Source organism: Gossypium hirsutum, chromosome D13 (assembly GCF_007990345.1).
Source record: "Gossypium hirsutum isolate 1008001.06 chromosome D13, Gossypium_hirsutum_v2.1, whole genome shotgun sequence".
Classification (NCBI taxonomy): Eukaryota; Viridiplantae; Streptophyta; class Magnoliopsida; order Malvales; family Malvaceae; genus Gossypium; species Gossypium hirsutum.
The window spans coordinates 61,752,774-61,770,346 of NC_053449.1; the positions used below are offsets into that span (position 1 = coordinate 61,752,774).

The 17,573-nt window shown below is 34.0% G+C and overlaps 2 protein-coding genes across 2 annotated transcripts; both read right to left on the minus strand.

The window, feature by feature from the left end:
• Positions 1-2,113: 2,113 nt before the first annotated feature.
• On the minus strand, positions 2,114-3,901 carry LOC107941630 (deoxypodophyllotoxin synthase-like). Its single transcript, XM_016875199.2, has 3 exons — positions 3,457-3,901; positions 2,999-3,320; positions 2,114-2,719 (listed from the first exon to the last, which is right to left on the minus strand). The coding sequence occupies exons 1-2, from the start codon at positions 3,831-3,833 to the stop codon at positions 3,056-3,058; spliced, it is 642 nt and encodes a 213-aa protein (XP_016730688.1). The 5' UTR covers positions 3,834-3,901; the 3' UTR covers positions 2,114-2,719; positions 2,999-3,055.
• A 7,642-nt stretch (positions 3,902-11,543) lies between these two features.
• LOC107941627 (probable 2-oxoglutarate-dependent dioxygenase AOP1) lies at positions 11,544-14,221 on the minus strand. Its single transcript, XM_016875196.2, has 3 exons — positions 13,764-14,221; positions 13,108-13,432; positions 11,544-12,031 (listed from the first exon to the last, which is right to left on the minus strand). The coding sequence occupies exons 1-3, from the start codon at positions 14,138-14,140 to the stop codon at positions 11,759-11,761; spliced, it is 975 nt and encodes a 324-aa protein (XP_016730685.1). The 5' UTR covers positions 14,141-14,221; the 3' UTR covers positions 11,544-11,758.
• Between the last annotated feature and the right edge of the window lie 3,352 nt (positions 14,222-17,573).

Here is a 17,573-nt window from a genome sequence, read left to right on the forward strand (position 1 = left end):
CATGTTGATTTCATAGAATTGCACACTGAACAATGGAAAATCATAATTTTTAGGTTTTTGGGCATTCTAAGACGTATACATGACAAAAATAAGAAGATAAGAGTGAACCATCATAGAATATTCAAGAAAATAACTCAAAAAACACCATTGAAGTCGATTTTGAAGCTGATTTCCGTCAAGATTAAAGATTTCCATTTGATTTCTTAATACGTTATCATGAGTTTCTTTATTTCTTTCGATTATACTGTATCTTGGATGTTTTTATTTTCAAGCATGAACTAATTTTCAAAATACCTAGGGGAGATGAACCCTATGATGGATTTTGTCATTTGATTTTAATTTTACGTAATAAATACTTAGTTTCTTGTTCTCAATTTTGTGTGTTTAATTCTTGGTTTAATATTTCTAGAGTATTGATCCATGTTTGATTTGCTTAAATCCAAGGTTGAATAGACCTTGTTTAATATTTCTAGAGTATTGATCTATGTATGATGTGCTTAAATCAAAGTTTGAATAGACCCTGTTTAAGAGTAGATCTTGCGTAATTGAGTATAGTTGCATGCAATCCTAGAAATAAGATGACATAAATCTGTCGGATTAGAGTCAAATCTAATAGGGGAAATGAGGAGACTATGGTGGTGCTGTGGAGGCCTATTCACCTAAAGAGGATGAAAACCGAAACAAGGACAAGAGGATCAGTTGACTAGGAAGATATTGTTCAAGGTTACTTTAGGGTGCTCGAAAACTCATCATTTCTTCATCATTGATCAAGGAATTTATAGAAGATGTCCTTTTGTCCATTAGTGTGATGTAGTAGATTGTTACGAAGAAAGTTATCATCATCCAATATGTAAAATATGTGCATCGTGGGGTCACATTCTGTTATTCATTCCATTAATATGAGATTGTTATGCTCAAATGAGCCTATCGTGATCTTAAGGGTGTGTTCACACTTAAATAGTGTTTACACCTAAAAAATGGGTGTTTGGCCTTTTCTTAGAGGAGCAGATGGTCTTCCCAAAGGGTGCTGAGAGCGGGTGGTCAAGAGCATAGAGTGTTGGTGCTCCCTTAATCAAAACAAGTGATCGAGCAAGGCACAATTTCAAATAGAGTCAACAGGGAGGTCAACACTACCTTCGATGCTGATACGTGCGATGAAGGGAATTGTTATAAAATGCATTAAAATCAAACAATTTATTTATTTTCAATCAATTAAATAATTTAATTGTAGAACAATTTTTTTAATAATTTAGTTTAGTTTCTTATACATTACTTAATTTTTTTCACATCTTAATTTTTATATTTATGAAATATGAAAATGTAATTAAAATAATTCAATTCATTCGTCTTATAGATAAGTAGATAATGATGTAGGCAATTAGACAAGGTCTGATAGAAGAGAACATGTTGCTATCATTTAAAACTAGGTGTTTGGTGTAGAACATTTACGCCTACTGCATCCCTAAATTAAAATTTAGCTACACCTTCTAATACTCAAAAATAAAATAAAATAAAATAAAATAAAAAGAGAAATTTTAAAAAAAACAAATAAAAGATTCAATATTTGGCGTAGATATGCAATTTCACACTACCACGCTTTCTTCCAACAATTATACAACCAAAGATAATCTTCAAGTAACTATGAAAATTGCTTTTCTGATGTAGAAGATTTGACAATGTTGCAACCATAAAGCATACTAAGAAAATTTTCACTCCTCCAACCAAGCTCTACTACCAATTATAAAACACCCACACCCATGGCACCGCTAAACTAAATCTTAACGCTCCAAAATAAGAAAATAAAGGAAGAATTTAAATAAACCAAATAGAAGATTCAATATTTAATTTAGTGCAAATAATACTCATAACATAGGCCTTTATACAGACTTAAGGTCTCACTACCTTTGTTTTTCTAAGTAACATGGGATATGAGTTTTATATAGATTCATAATTTCTTTGTATTTTGTTCCTAGGCAATGTGAGATCCATTCCCTACTGACAAAACACTCTATACTTAGATACTACATAAGTTAAACTTTATACAACATAAAGCACTAACAAAATATATTTCTACTATACTTAGGTGATTATAAGTTGGTATTGGTATTCAACATTTTGCCCATAAATTTTGTATGTCTAATTGAATCCAAACTAGTCTTCAAAAAATAATGCACCATAATTACTTTTACAATACAAAAGGCGAAGGAAGTTCCATTACTTATTCATGACAAAAAGAACACAAAAATAACTCTACATGATAGATTTAGAAGCCTTTGGTACTACAATTATACAATTATTAACAAGCTAAAACATAGTAATGGATTTCGATACAATTATTAACAAGCTAAAACATAGTAATGGATTTCGAGTATAGGACTTAAAATTATTATTCTAAAATTGATTTTAAGCCGAAATTGGGCTTCTCTTTGTCGATAGAGACATGGTTTCAATAGGAAATTGGTGGTGAGAGAGAAGCAAAGGCTTGGAGCTGCTCGCCGGAGTCAATGTGCTTTGCCGGGTCAGAAAAGGCAAAAAGGAAGAAGTCCATGAAATCAAAGTCCTTGTAAAGTTGTGGATGTTGCTCATCTATAAGCTCTTTGGGTGCCTTGATTATGGTACCTTCAACTGGAATGGCGAATGCTGCTAGAGAAAGTCGATCTTTGTCTCCACTCATCATCACTCTATGATTCACTGCTTTTAACCTTCCATTACTCCATGCCTTCAATTTCCAAAATCAGCATGAATAAGTATATTATTATTATTCACATTCAGCATCACTAATCTAATATCTCTTTGTATATTTTATTAAAAAGGTAAAGGGGTTAATCAAAATTTTGAACAAGAGATATAGTGTCAAGATCGCTCAGTATTTCATGGTATTGTTCAAAATTTTGACTATTATATTTCAAGTTCTATTCACATAAATCATGCATGCATGATCAGTTTTGAGTAAATAAAAAATCGAACATTGACCACATATATTTATATACTTGCATACCTTGAGAGGATCTCCAACCACAAAGCAAAAGGAAGAAGGAGATAAAGACAACTTCATTCATTGGCCATCCTTGACCTCAATTTCCAGCCCCGAAACTTGATCATCACAAATGATCGTGCTGACTGGTTTATCAGTATGAGCAAAGAGTCCTCTCTCGTACTCCCCAGGTGGAGGGGCCATGTATTTCATAAAGCGCACTAGCATTTTGTAGTTTATCATCACTGATTCCCATTTCTCTCCTAATCCATAGCTATCAATTAACATTAACCAGATTAACTTGTTCAGCTCCTCTATTTGAGTCGCCATAGTATGTATAGTATTGCTGGCACAAAAGATAAAAAAAATGTCAAAAACTCGAATTTGCTCAACTCGAACAAAAAATGGTCCAAATATAAAATGGCTAGAACAAGTGGCCTATAAGAACCTAAAATTTAAAAAGGTAAAAGAATTATTGTTACCAGAAGCGTGGGTGACCATCAGGCCACATAAGTTGAGCAAAACTTTTAACAGAGTCATAGTTGGAGGCATCTCCAAGTCCGAAGCCTTCATACAATAAAGAGACATGATTGCATGGTCCAACCCAACCATGGTAAGGCATGGGACTAGCGTTCTTCTGTTTCCTCTCCACTGGGACCTCAACTAGTTCTTTCATCAACCCAAATGTCTCTTCTCGGACTTTTGGCGATATATTTTCGTACACCACCTCGAAACAGCCGAAAGTCTCACATGCCTCTCGAACTCTCTTGCACAAATTATGCCACCCACCAGTTCCTCGTTGCAAATCTGATGAACGGAACTCAATGACAGGGAACTCAATTTCAGCATTGACACCCATGTCCTAAACTCTTTTTTAATACTTCAAGGAAATGTTTTCTTAAACTAAATGAGCTTGTAAATTAACTTGGTTCGTCTTTACCTAGGAATTCAGGTCTATTTATATCATTTGCTCAAGGGTGGCGTGGTGAGCAGAAACATCTATGTTAACTTCCCAGTTTTTTTTTTTTTTAATTTGATTATCCATGCAAGACGAAAGAGGGGCACTAGTCAAAGGAAATTCTAAACGGTACTTAATTTAAAATTAAGGTTGAAGTCAAATTTCATGAATTAAAAAATTGAACAAAAAAGGAAATAATACTCAGTTTCATATTACGTATCTAATCAAACAACTTATTCACCATATATGTAAGACTGTCTTCCATTTGAATGATTCAAATATCAGTGTAATTTATGGCTAACTATTAGCTCTCAAATTTGAACATCAATGCAGGCATATAATAATTATTAGAATGAATATAATAACATCAACAATTTGACAAAAAAATAAACATCAACCATGTGACTAAATAATAATAGTAATAATATAAAATATTTGGAATTTTGTTTTCAACATATTAATTTTCAATTTGCTCAATATGAATAAAAAAAAATTCGTAGATGGTCAGGAAAGCCAGCATGATATCATACAAAGGATCTCCAACCATTAAACACAAAAGACTCTTTAGTTTCTTTAAGATTGTACGGAAAATTTGATTCGATACATTATCAAAGCTTTTATTTAATGCAATTATAATATTTTAATTTTATATTTATTTATTTTGGCAATTTTAATATCGTTACCATTATATACATAAATAATTATGTTTATTTAATATAAAATAATAATAAATTTATTCGTTTCCTAAAATTTGGTATAATTAATTTTGAGTCAAAATTCAATTATAGTCTAGATAAAACCTATTGACCTATAAATAAGATTGTCTCCCGATTTAAATATCAGTGTAATTTATAGCTACTTGTTAGCCCTCAAATTTGAACGTAAATGCATGCATATAACGAATATCATTCGTGTTCTGCTTTGGCGACCGTACGTAATTCATGTTTTGGATCTCGTGGTCTGTCATGGTGGCTATTTTGTTGCAGGGTTTGTCAGGGATTTTGCTTCTGCGTTTGTAATGGCTGCTACTAGTGTCACGGGGCTAGACCTTTCGTCTCGCAAACCGTGCGGCCTTAGGCGATCCGTTTGCTCCAAACTTGCCTAAGTCAGCCTTAACTCAAATGAGGATTCCTTAAGAACTCCTCCAAGGCGCCAATTGAAGAGCGGAAGCGATTTAAGCCAAAAGAAGCTAAGCCAAAGAACAACAGAAAGCCACAGAAAAGAATGCACACAAGGTGTTTGAGTAAATGCTCTCAGAACTCTTATTACTCTTAAGAATTCAGAATACAATGGAATCAGTACAAATGAGGGGGAGGCTCTCTATTTATAGTTGAGCTCCCCCAAAACCGACGGTCAAGATACAATTACATCGACGGACGAGATTAACTATATCCCTTTATTTTAGGGATTTACAAGATAAGCCTTATCAAATCCAATCTAATCTTTACAAGATAAGATTCCCTCTATCTTCTAAGATTAGTTACCATATCAGCCTGAATCTCTTCGTTACCGGGCCAACCGGGCTTCAATCTGACAGGCTCCTCCAATTGCTCATTGAATCGGGCCAGTTCTCATGGGCCAAATGATCCCCATCTGAGCAATAGACCTCTATTGGATACATTTGGTGCGATGGTCACGGGCTTTGAACTGCGGCTCGTGACATTCTCCCCTACCCATTCTCGCAACGTCCTCGTTGTGACTTCCGAATGGCACTGACTTGATTCGCCTCAGTCTCGTCTTGATGCCTTAGCCTTTCCCTTCCTTTGGGACTTTTGCCTTGGCTTCCGCCGCTTCTTAACTCGTGGTTTCCTACTCGTTTGTACATCTCGACGACAAGAAGCTATGTCACTCTCTTGCCCAAATTCTAACTTGACTCGAACAGAATCCTCTTGATTCAACACCCTTGGCCTCGCTTTGGCCACCGTCTCTCGGCCTCTTTGCTCAAGAACTTCGAAAGGGCTCTCACGTTCTTGCCAAGTACACAAGTTAGAATGCAAAACACTATCATAGTGTTTGGAATGTACCTTACTCGCAGCATTTACTCGTCTTGACTGTCTTTGCATCGCTCCATTTTCCTTGAAGCTCGATGCACAACCCACCTTCCCCAAAGGTGTCGGCTCCACAGTCGAATCTGCAGGCTTCATATCGAACCCTTGCGCCATTAACACTTCCGAAGGAGCTTTCGTAACCACTCGTTCTATCGAGTCAATGTTCCTCCCATACGAAACATCCTCGACTAGTTGGATTGACGACAAAACCTTTGCCCCTACTTTCATATTTCAATGCACCGGAACAACAATCTTTGTTAACGGACCAGTGATAATATGGATTTGATCGGCCCATGGATACAGAACTGTTTGAATCCTGTCAAGGAAGTTTAAGCTAAGTACATAATCGTAATCATCTAATTCGATTACCTCAAAGTCTTCCTTGCCCTTCCATTCGCCGATGTGTAGCTCCACATTCCGAACTACACCCATAGTTGGGGCCTCCTTGGAATTTACTGTCTTGATCTTCTTCTTTGATTTCTTAATTGGCAGACCAAGCTTCCTTGCAGCCTTTTCCGATATGAACAAGTCAGATGCTCCCGTATCAATAAGAGCATTCTGCTTCTGACCCGCAATGTTGATGTCTACAAACATCAACCCTTCTTTACCATTCCTCTTCTCAGGAATGAGCACCATCGAATTGACCCTCGATGGCTTTTCCTCAATAGGCTTCGCCTCTTCCGGCTCATCGCTTCTCTTGATAGCCGAAACTGAAGATACCTTTGGGCAGTCCCTCTTCATGTGCGGTCCTTTACAAAAGTAGCACCGTAACTTTCCCCTCTTTTCTTTCGGGTTATTAAGTCTCCACTTCCCATTTCGTGGTTTCCTATCAACACCATCACTACTACTACCATTGCCATCATAGCTTTGTCCATCTTCACCCTCCTCATGGTACCCACCATTGCCCCTCCTATTGGGCTTGGAAGTTTCAAACCTGTCCCTTCTCGGAGCAAGTTCCACTATGGACTCCGCTACCATCATGGCTTTGGTAAGTTCCCGAACTCCTCGACGTTGCAATTCTTGCTTCGCCCATGGTTTCAACCCATCTGTAAAGGAGAAAAATGCTTCTTTCTCGCTCAAATCAGATATCTGGAGCATGAGTTCACTGAACTCCCGCACATACTCCCTAACAGTGCCTCGTTACGTTAGCCGACGCAACTTCGCTCGAGCTTCATCCTCGGCATACTCGGGGTAAAACTGTGCTTTAAATTCATCTTGGAACTCCTTCCAAGTCCCAATCTCAGTACCACCACGTCTCACATCAGTGGACCTACATCTCCACCATAACAAAGCAACGTCAGTGAAATACACAGCAACAGCGTTTACCTTTGTAACATCATCCTCGATGTTCATCGCACGAAAGTATTGCTCCATGGCCCAAAGAAAGTTGTCCACCTCACTTGCAGACCTTGCCCCTTTAAACGCCTTCGGCTTGGGCACATCCATCGCTTGTGGCTTCGGCTTTGAAGCCAACATTCCATTCCCTATGGCAGCCTTGAAAATCTTGAGCTCCCCTTAAGCTCATTGATCTCCTCCTTCAAAGCTGTCACCATAGCCTCGAGAGCATCGTTCTTTTCAGCCAGCTTATTCTCTGAGGAACCGATAGTATCCCACACAAATTCCCTGAGTTGTCCTTGCAATCTTCACAACCCATCATTGTGTCTATCATCGACATCGTCGATCCTCTCCTTGACGTCCCCCATGGACTCCTCGAAAGTGACGACTCGATCCTCCAAAGCTGAAATTAAGTCCCTTGATCGACTCGCTTTTCTGGCCCTTCCTCGAGTCTCCATTGGCTCATTCTGACCAACAACTTCTTTCGACATCCCAACAGTGCCTTCGAACCAAAAGCTCCGATACCAACTGTCACGGGGCTAGACCTTTCGTCTCGCAAACCGTGCGGCCTTAGGCGATCCGTTTGCTCCAAACTTGCCTAAGTCAGCCTTAACTCAAATGAGGATTCCTTAAGAACTCCTCCAAGGCACCAATTGAAGAGCGGAAGCGATTTAAGCCAAAAGAAGCTAAGCCAAATAACAACAGAAAGCCACAGAGAAGAATGCACACAAGGTGTTTGAGTAAATGCTCTCAGAACTCTTATTACTCTTAAGAATTCAGAATACAATGGAATCAGTACAAATGAGGGGGAGGCTCTCTATTTATAGTTGAGCTCCCCCAAAACCGACGGTCAAGATACAATTACATCGACGGACGAGATTAACTATATCCCTTTATTTTAGGGTTTTACAAGATAAGCCTTATCAAATCTAATCTAATCTTTACAAGATAAGATTCCCTCTATCTTCTAAGATTAGTTACCATATCAGCCTGAATCTCTTCGTTATCGGGCCAACCGGGCTTCAATCTGACAGGCTCCTCCAATTGCTCATTGAATCGGGCCAGTTCTCGTAGGCCAAATGATCCCCATTTGAGCAATAGACCTCCATTGGATGCATTTGGTGCGATGGTCACGGGCTTTGAACTGCGGCCCGTGACACTAGTAACTAGTTAGGTCTCCATCAAAATCAGGCTGGGCTTAATTCAGGCCAAAATATTCTCTCGATTCTTTAACTCTTCTTGTCTTTCATGTCGGAATTTTATGTTTTATTTGGTGGTTTGTACTGTTGTGTTGGATTGACTCCTCATGTCTGCTTTGTTTGGCCCTTCTTCATTTTAATGGTATGTTTACCTTCAAAAAATAATTACTAATCCAACATCGTAAAAGATTAAGTATTAATTTTATGTAATAAATATTAGAATTTTTTCAGATAAATATCAATCAATATTATTATTTAATATTTTACTAAATTGGTATCACTTATTATTCAGATCAACTCATAATTTTAGATTTCGAATGGTAGAAAATAAATATGTGATATAACAAGCCCACAATCTCCCTTGTACATGATGTTTGACGTGAAGGAATAACGGTTGACGAGCAAATAAAAATCTTTGCCATTATCGATAAATTACCCGACTCTCCAAAAGAATTTAGCAAGATTTTAAGCTCAAAATAAAAACTATTGAATCTCTTATCATGCCCTAAAAGTAGAAAAAGAGCATAGAAATCAAGACAATCTACCTGACTTCAATGGTAAAGATAATTTAAAGTTAAATCTTGTTTCTTCAAATTATAACATGCGTAGGATTTTTTTTTTCAAAGCCAAAATATTAATAAACCAAAAAGGTTACACTACTAGCAAATAGCTAGTAAGACCACTAGGAAAACCTCAAGTTCAAATCACTAGTGAGACCATAAACACCTAAAAATAAGTGAAACAATAAAAAGCAAACCCAGCAAAATACTTAAGAACATGCCGAACACTTATAACAATACAAAATTAAAATAGAAAAAGAAAATAAATAAAGATAAGTCCTATTGGAAACAATCTAAGAGTTACCTTAATCAAAGAAAAACCCAAAGGTTTCCTTCAAAAGAAGCACCAAATAATAAAAGATATGATGGGTGTTATGTGCGCGAGAGGTGAAATATATCAAGAGTATGTTTTTTTTTTTTGAAAAAATGTACCTTCTACTAGGGGCGAAGCCAGAGAATATTTTATGGGGTCGAAATTAAATTGTAATTTTTATGATAGTAAAAATGTAATTTTACCATTTTAATAGCCTCAATATTTATACTTTTTAAAGGATTAAATCAATTTTTTTATCATTTTAAGGGGAGTAGAGTACAATTTTACTTTTACAAATTTAAAATTTTAAAAATTTCAAAGCGCTAGCCCCTGATTTTGCCCTGCCTTCTAATCAAGTCAATGTAACTGAAGAGCTATTTATAGTTATAATATCTGATATCAACATATTTTTTGTTTGACAAACTGTGCCACCCATGGGTTCCTCGCTCCAAATCTGATGACCGAAAGGAAACACAATTTTAACATTGACACCCCTTTTCTAAACTCTTTTTTAATGCTCTAAGGAAATGTTATCTTAAGCTAAATGAGCTTGTAAGTTAACTTGGTTTCTCTTTACGTAGAGTTTTACGTCTATTTATAGCAATTTCTCAAAGGTGGCGAGGCGAATAGAAAGAATCTAAGAAGCAACTCAGTTAACTTCCCAGTTATTTAATTTGATTATCGAAGCAAAACGAAGGAGGTGCATGCACTGGTCGAAGCAAACCATTCCATTATAGTCAAGATAAAACCAATAAATAAGAAGATTGTCTTCCGTTTTTTACCAGTTCAAATATCAGTGTAATTTATGGGTACTTGCTAGCCCTCAAATTTGAACGTCAATGCATGCATATAAAGAATACTGTAATTTATGGCCTCCAGCAAAACCATCACGATTCTTTTTCCTAATTGAACGTTGTAATAAATATTATAGTTTATTCACACGAATATAATAACATTACCCATGTGACCAAATAATAATATGACCTATAAACGAGGGAGCCGCATTGGTAACAAGAAATAGACAAGTTGTCAATAATAATACAATATTTGCAATTTTTTTTCAATAATAATAAATCAATACTTCAAGTCGGTCGTTTTTATAGTCATGTAGTTGGTTAGGAAAACATACATATATACAAGTAGACAGAAGATAACATGTCCGCATCATTAGTATGGAATTAGAGAGGTACAAGAGTCAAATTGAGTCGACAGTGACCTGATTTTAAAGAAAATTTTATCTAGTACTATCAGTCGCGAAGCTTGAAACATTTTTGGGTTATAATTAAATTGTATATTTTTACAATAGTAAAAATATAATTTCATCATTTTAATAGCTTATATCTTTATAATTTTTAAAGGGTTAAATCAGATTTTTATCATTTTTTGAGGGGTCAAAGTATAATTTTACTATTACTAATTTTAAATTTTATAAATTATAAAATGCCTAAATTGAAATTTTATCATTTAGGAGAGATCATGGCCCACCTGATTCTCCACTACGCTCCCCTGAGTACAACTCCATATATTATTTAAGAACATTAATATATTCAAATATAATCTTATATTAATATTTATACATTTATAGAATTAAATTTTAAAATTATTTAGTTTAAATACGGATCATTCAAAGATAAAGGCTTCTTTTCCTAACTTGATCTGAATTAGATTGAATTTAATAAATTAAATGAATAACCAAACCAATGAACAGAATCACATGAAATAACATCCAATCATAAAATTACAAAAGAACCAGGTAATGGACACAACTTTATCCGCAATTGATCTTTGGTTTCATTTTCTAGCCCTACAATATGATATTAGCAAGCAAAGGAAGTACACTGTAAAATTATTAGTCGTACTATTTATGTTAGAGTGTCTTAAAATTATTACGTTGTACATTAATTTTGATTTAAATGTATAATAAAATAAAATAAAAATTAGTTAATTAGGCACTAAACACCCTTAAACTATTACCTTCATTCTAATGGTTTCCAAATTTTAAAATGTTTAAATTATACAAACTATTGGTGCTAAATCAATCAGGTCCTTATCATCAATTTAACCGTAAAATCGTCATTCGAACTCTTTATTATTTATTTATTTAAAGGATAATTATTTCATCTACTACAAATATTAAAAAAACTCTACAAACGAGGTCAAGATATCGACGCGCATTATTATAATTTTTAAACAACAATACATGATAGATTTAACACGATACAATTGCGCGATTATTGCAAATTATAACATAGTAATACAGTACAAGAACGAAAATCATGATTATAGTAATATGGTAAAGGACTCAATTTATTATATGTAACTTCAATTTTGAGCGAAAACCGGGCTTTAACTTGTCAAAGTGGGCATGTTTTTAATCGGAAATTGGTGGTGAGAGAGAAGCAAAGGCGTGGAGTTGTTGGCCGGATTCGATGTTCTTTGCGCGGTCGGAAAAGGCAAAACGAAAGAAGTCCATGAAATTAAAGTCCTTGTAAAGCTGAGGATGTTGCTCATCTATAAGCTCTTTGGGTGCCTTAATTATGGTACCCTCACCTGGAATGGCGAAGGCGGCTATTGAATATCGATCTTTATCTCCGCTCATCATCACTCTATGATTCACCGCTTTCAATCTCCCATTACTCCATGCCTTCAATTTTCAAAATCAAGAGGAATAAATATTTTATGGTAATTGCTCACTTTCAACCTAAGTAATTTAATCTAGAGCAAGAAGAGAGTTATTCAATGTTTGAATCTAAGACTTAACCGAGCTCGAGAGTCGAGGATATAGTGCTAGGCGACATGGCCTTGCCCCTTGAAACAATGGTAAAATATTCTTAAGTCTCTTCAAAAAGTAAGAAATTATAATGTAATACAATGGCAAAAATGCACATTGCCGCACTCTAATTTTTAATTTAATTTTAATCCCTTAATTTTTTTTTTGGTTTCATCCCTATTGAATTTGGTGTAAAAAAAATTGATATCAAATTATTACCAGCACTGAATTAAAAAAAAAAACTAAACCCAGGGTAGCATTAGGAAAACAGTTTAGCTTAAGTTCTATTTATATACATTAATATAAATTTATCGGTTAAGATCCATTTCATTATTTTTCATTTATTAATATCCAATGCATGCTTAATCACCCATTTTAAGTATATTTTCATATTTAATAAATAGATCCTACATGTGAATCATATACATTTAAATGATGATAATCATTATACTACGTACTAATGAACGAAAAGTAATTGAGTGGATATTAACCCTTAAATTTATATAGTAACGAATGCAGAAAGGTTAAATATTTTAACATAATTATCGTGTAAAATTATTAAGTCAACCAATAATATTATCACATGTCATTATATTTTTTTTATGTTATAGTAAATTAGAAAAGAAAAAACTTGCTCTATCGAGAAAAAAATACAAGCCAATTTCCAAACAAAGTCAATGATTGTGAAAGTCAGTTCTTTTACAATTCACAATAATTGACTTCCCTTGGCTTTTTTTTTTCAACTAAAGGTTGAAGGAAATATTAAAGAAAATCTCAAAATTTCTAATTATTCTCATAAAAATAGTAAAAATAAAAATTATTTTTTTAAATCAATTTTAAAAAAACCTGAGTACAAATATATATCATTTTCATATTTTATTTATATAGATCATGCAAATTAAGTTTAAAGTAAATTAAAAACTGGTTATTAACGATATACATCAATGTACCTTGAGAGGATCTCCAACAACGAAGACAAAAGAAGAAGGAGATAAATTAGATAACTTGATCCATTGGCCGTCCTTGACCTCAATTTCTAGCCCTGAAACCTGATCCTCACAAATGACTGTGCTAACTGGCTTTTCCGTATGAGCAAAGAGTCCACTCTCATACTCCCCTGGTGGAGGTGCCATGTATTTCATCATCCGCACCAATGTTTTATAGTTTATCATTAGTGACTCAAATTTCTCTCCTAATCCGTAACTTTCAAATATCATTAACCAAATTAACTTGTTCAACTCTTCCATTTGTGTCGCCAATGTGTGTACAGTGTCACTGTAATAAAACATCAAACAGTTGACATGCATAATAGCACATGTAGTCACACTTACATGAAATTAGAATCCCATCACATATTCTTACTGTAATTATTTAAAAAAAAACCCTAGATTCCTCAAAAACCTTCCAACAAATTACTGAAATCAATTTGAATAAAAAAATTTAATTTGATTTACTTGAATTCAAATTCCATCCTACTCAATGTAACTATAAAAACTCAACAATTTGAACGCACTCAATTTAAATTGAAAATTATCCGAATTCAAGATGACTCAAATGAGTAACTTAAAATAATCTAAAAATTTAAAATGTAAAAAAGAATTATTACCAAAAGCGTGGGTGACCATCAGGCCACATAAGTTGAGCAAATCTTTTAACAGAGTCATAATTAGAGGCATCTCCAAGTCCAAAGCCTTCATACAACAAAGAAACTTGACTGCATGGTCCAACCCAGCCATGGTAAGGCAACGGACTAGCGTTCTTTTGTTTCCTCTCCAATGGGACCTGGACCAATTCTTTCACCAACCCGAACATCTCCTCTCGGACTTTTTTTGATACCCTTTGGTACACCACCTCAAAACAACCATAAGTTTCACAAGCCTCTCGAACCCTCTTGCACAAATGGCGCCACCCATCAGTTCCTCGCTCTAAATCCGATGAACAGAACTCAATGACTGGGACCTCAATTTTAGCATTGACACCCATGTTCTTAATTTTTTTTTATCTATGCTCTAAGGAAATGTTTTCTTAGACTAAATGAGCTTGTAAATTAACATGGTTTCTCTTTACGTAGAGATTTACGTCTATTTATAGCATTTCCTAATGCATCCATCAAAATCACGACGAGTCTTGGTTACTAATTCTCAACACAAGTTGAAGGTTATCCAAGATTCAAATTTCATCGATTAAAAAAATTGAAAACAAAGATATAACAATCCCTAAACCAGGGGCGTGCACTGGTGGAGTGTGTTGATATATGATTCGAATGTATATTTTAAACCAGTCAAAGCATATATCAAAATCATGACGACTCTAAAACATATATTGCAAAAAATTAATTATTAATTTATGTAGTCAATATTAGAATATTTTTCACATGAAGATAAAAACATTAACCAAGCAAAACCGGGGGCGTGCTTTGGTCCCAAAAATAAATTCGTACTTTGGTATTATTGGTAAATTTAAAAATTTAGATACTGAATTTAAATTATAAAATCTATATGATTAAATTGTTTGATAAATGTAAGTTTTAAATTTTTAAAGATAAAGTATTTAAACAATAATGTTAAAAAAATAAAATAAAGTAAAGATAAATGTAAAAGTTATACATTAATGCATGAGAAGCTCATTATCAACGTGAAATTATTTTATGGATCCTTTCCACCACATTATTTATGGTCCTTTTCCGATTAGTTAATGATATTTCAGTAAATTTTTTCATGTCATTGACAACAAGAATAGGGGTAAAGCCAGAACAATTTTTTAGGGGGGAAATGAAATTTTAATTTTTTATAGTCTATATCTTTATAATTTTTAAAGGATTAAATCAAATTTTTATAATTTTAGGGAGGCCAAAGTGCAATTTTACCTTTACTAATTTAAAATTTTAAAATTTTTTAAAGAGTCTAAATAGAAATTTTCCATTTTAGGGGGGAGGGCGGGGCCTCTGTCAGCCCCCTAGGTTCGCCTCTGAATAATAAATTATTTTATGGATCATTCCCACTACATCATCTATGGTCTCTTTTCAATTGTTTAATGACATTTTAGTAATTTTTTTTCTATGTTATTGACACATAATTTTGGTAAATTGTTTACCTTGAACCCTGAACCCTAAACTCTTACCTTGAACCCCCGAACCTTGATCCTGAATCCCAAACCTCAAATCCAAAATTGACCCCGAGTTTGGGGTTCGGGGTTCAAGTTCGAGGAACATGGTTTGATTTCGGGTTCGGGATAAAAAAATTACTAAAATTATATGGCAATGACATGAAAAAAATTGTTGAAATGTCGATAAATAATTGGAAAGAGACTATAAATGATGTGGTGAGAAGGGTCCATAAAAGAATTTCTTCATCATCTACTTATCATTTTCCACGTTTTTTTCATTGAAACAATTTAATCATTTACTTTTTATTATAAATTATAAAACATATTTAAAAAATAAATCACTCAAAATGATTATTTTGAGTTGATTTAATTTTTTTTTGAATGGATTACCGTAAAAAAAGTACATAGTTTTGTATTAAGTCGTAAGAGGTTGAATTTTCAAATTTCATCAATTAAAAAATTGAAAAAGAAGAAATAATGAATTGTTTATTTATCTTATTATTATATATAATAGTGTAATAAAAATGAAATTAAAAAAAATTGCAACCCATAGAAATGAAATCCAAACCATGATTGTTTTCATTCATAAAGGAGGAAGCTAAGACGAAAAAAAGAAAACGATTGTTGGAGTATTTCACCAAATTGTGTGAGAAAATTGAGAGCAACAGTATATTATGGAATGCCCATTTATATGGTCAACCACTCAATTATAGTCAAGATTAGAAGCAATAGATGAGAGTATTGTCTTCCGTTGTCTCCCATGACTGTAATTTATGGCTGCTTGTTAGCCCTCAATTTTGAACGTCAATGCATGCATATAACAAATGCTGTAACTTACGGTTACTAAATTGGTCTTCATCAAATTCATCACTATTTATATTTACTAATTAAACATTGTAAACTATTAAATATTAATTTTGTGTAATCAAATATTAGAAATTTTTTTCACACGAATATAATTACCATGTGACCAAATAATAATGGGTAAACTATAAAAATAGTCATTTTTATTGTCTCGGATTACATTTTAGTCATTTATATTTGAAATGCTACGTTTTAGTCACTTACGTTATCATCATTTTGTTACGAAGTAGCCACTCTGCCGTTAAGCTCTGTTACCTCCCTAACGGCAATCCTACTTGGAAGTCAAAATGAAAAAAGGAGAACGGTTTTCTTTTTCCAGTTTAAGGTGTAATTAAATTAAATTTATTTAATTAAAAATATATTCCCATCCCAGTTGGTTTAAAACTCATTTGGACTGCCACGTAGGATTGCCGTTAGGGAGGTAACGGATCTTAACGGTAGAGTAACGACTTCGTAACAAAACGGTAACGTAAGTGGCTAAAATGTAATCTAAGGCAAATAAAAATGACTATTTTTATAGTTTACCCAATAATAATAACAATAATATGACTTATAAACGAGGGAGGTGCATTGGTAAAAAAGTTTTCTGTTTTCAATATCTTAATTTTTCAATTCTGGCAACATTAAAAAATTTAATAATTAAATTCATTGGTTTTTATAGTACTGTAGAAATGGTTTGGAAAACCAACATGATAGTTAGCAAGAAGACAACATGTTGATATTATTGGAGGTGTTTAAGGTTCAAGTCTGATGGGCAGCGAAAAAACTTTTAAGTTGGACTCACACTTAATTTACCGTCAAAATAATACAATATTAAAAATATAATATAATATTTATATTTGTAAGAGCCATTTTGCCCGGGGCCCAAAACACTAAAGCCCAATACCAGCAAAAAAAACACACAGTCCAAAATAAACAGTGGCCCAAAATACCCAACAGGCCCAAATTAAGAAACCCTAGCCCAAAAATTAACCCCATTCAGCAATACCAAACCCTAGCCCCAAGACTCCATGCGCCGCATGCCCAGGCTCCAGCCCCAACGCCGTTTCGCCTCTTCTGCCATGCTTGGCTACCGCCGCTCCTAGCTGCCTTTCCTCTGCATGCTCTGACACCTGCAAAAATTGAATGCAAAAGGCACGCAACAACAGAAGAAACAAATAGCAAAAAGACAAAGAAATAGAAATTAAAAGTTGTGTAGATCGGCTATAAAAGCCGAAAATATCTTCCTTGTAATCTTCTTCTTCCTTTTTTACGAACACTAGGAAATAAAAAAAAAAGCAAAAACTAAGGGGATTTCCTAGTTTTTTATTTCAATCTTTCCTTTTTCTTTATTTTCATTGTTATTTTTTTATATTTAAAAAAAACGGAAATAAAGAAAGAAGACAGACCCGATTGTTTTTTTATTTTTTATTTTATTATGTTTTGTTTTTTAACACAAAAATAAAAT

Excerpts from the sequence above, each read along its gene's own strand:
- LOC107941627 (XM_016875196.2), bottom strand. The coding sequence starts at position 14,140 with ATGGGTGTCAATGCTAAAATTGAGGTCCCAGTCATTGAGTTCTGTTCA. Across the intron at positions 13,433-13,763 it reads GATGGTCACCCACGCTTTTG|TGACACTGTACACACATTGG; the intron begins GTAATAATTCTT and ends GTTTTATTACAG. Across the intron at positions 12,032-13,107 it reads TTGTTGGAGATCCTCTCAAG|GCATGGAGTAATGGGAGATT; the intron begins GTACATTGATGT and ends TGAAAATTGAAG.
- LOC107941630 (XM_016875199.2), bottom strand. The coding sequence starts at position 3,833 with ATGGGTGTCAATGCTGAAATTGAGTTCCCTGTCATTGAGTTCCGTTCA. Across the intron at positions 3,321-3,456 it reads GATGGTCACCCACGCTTCTG|CAATACTATACATACTATGG; the intron begins GTAACAATAATT and ends CTTTTGTGCCAG.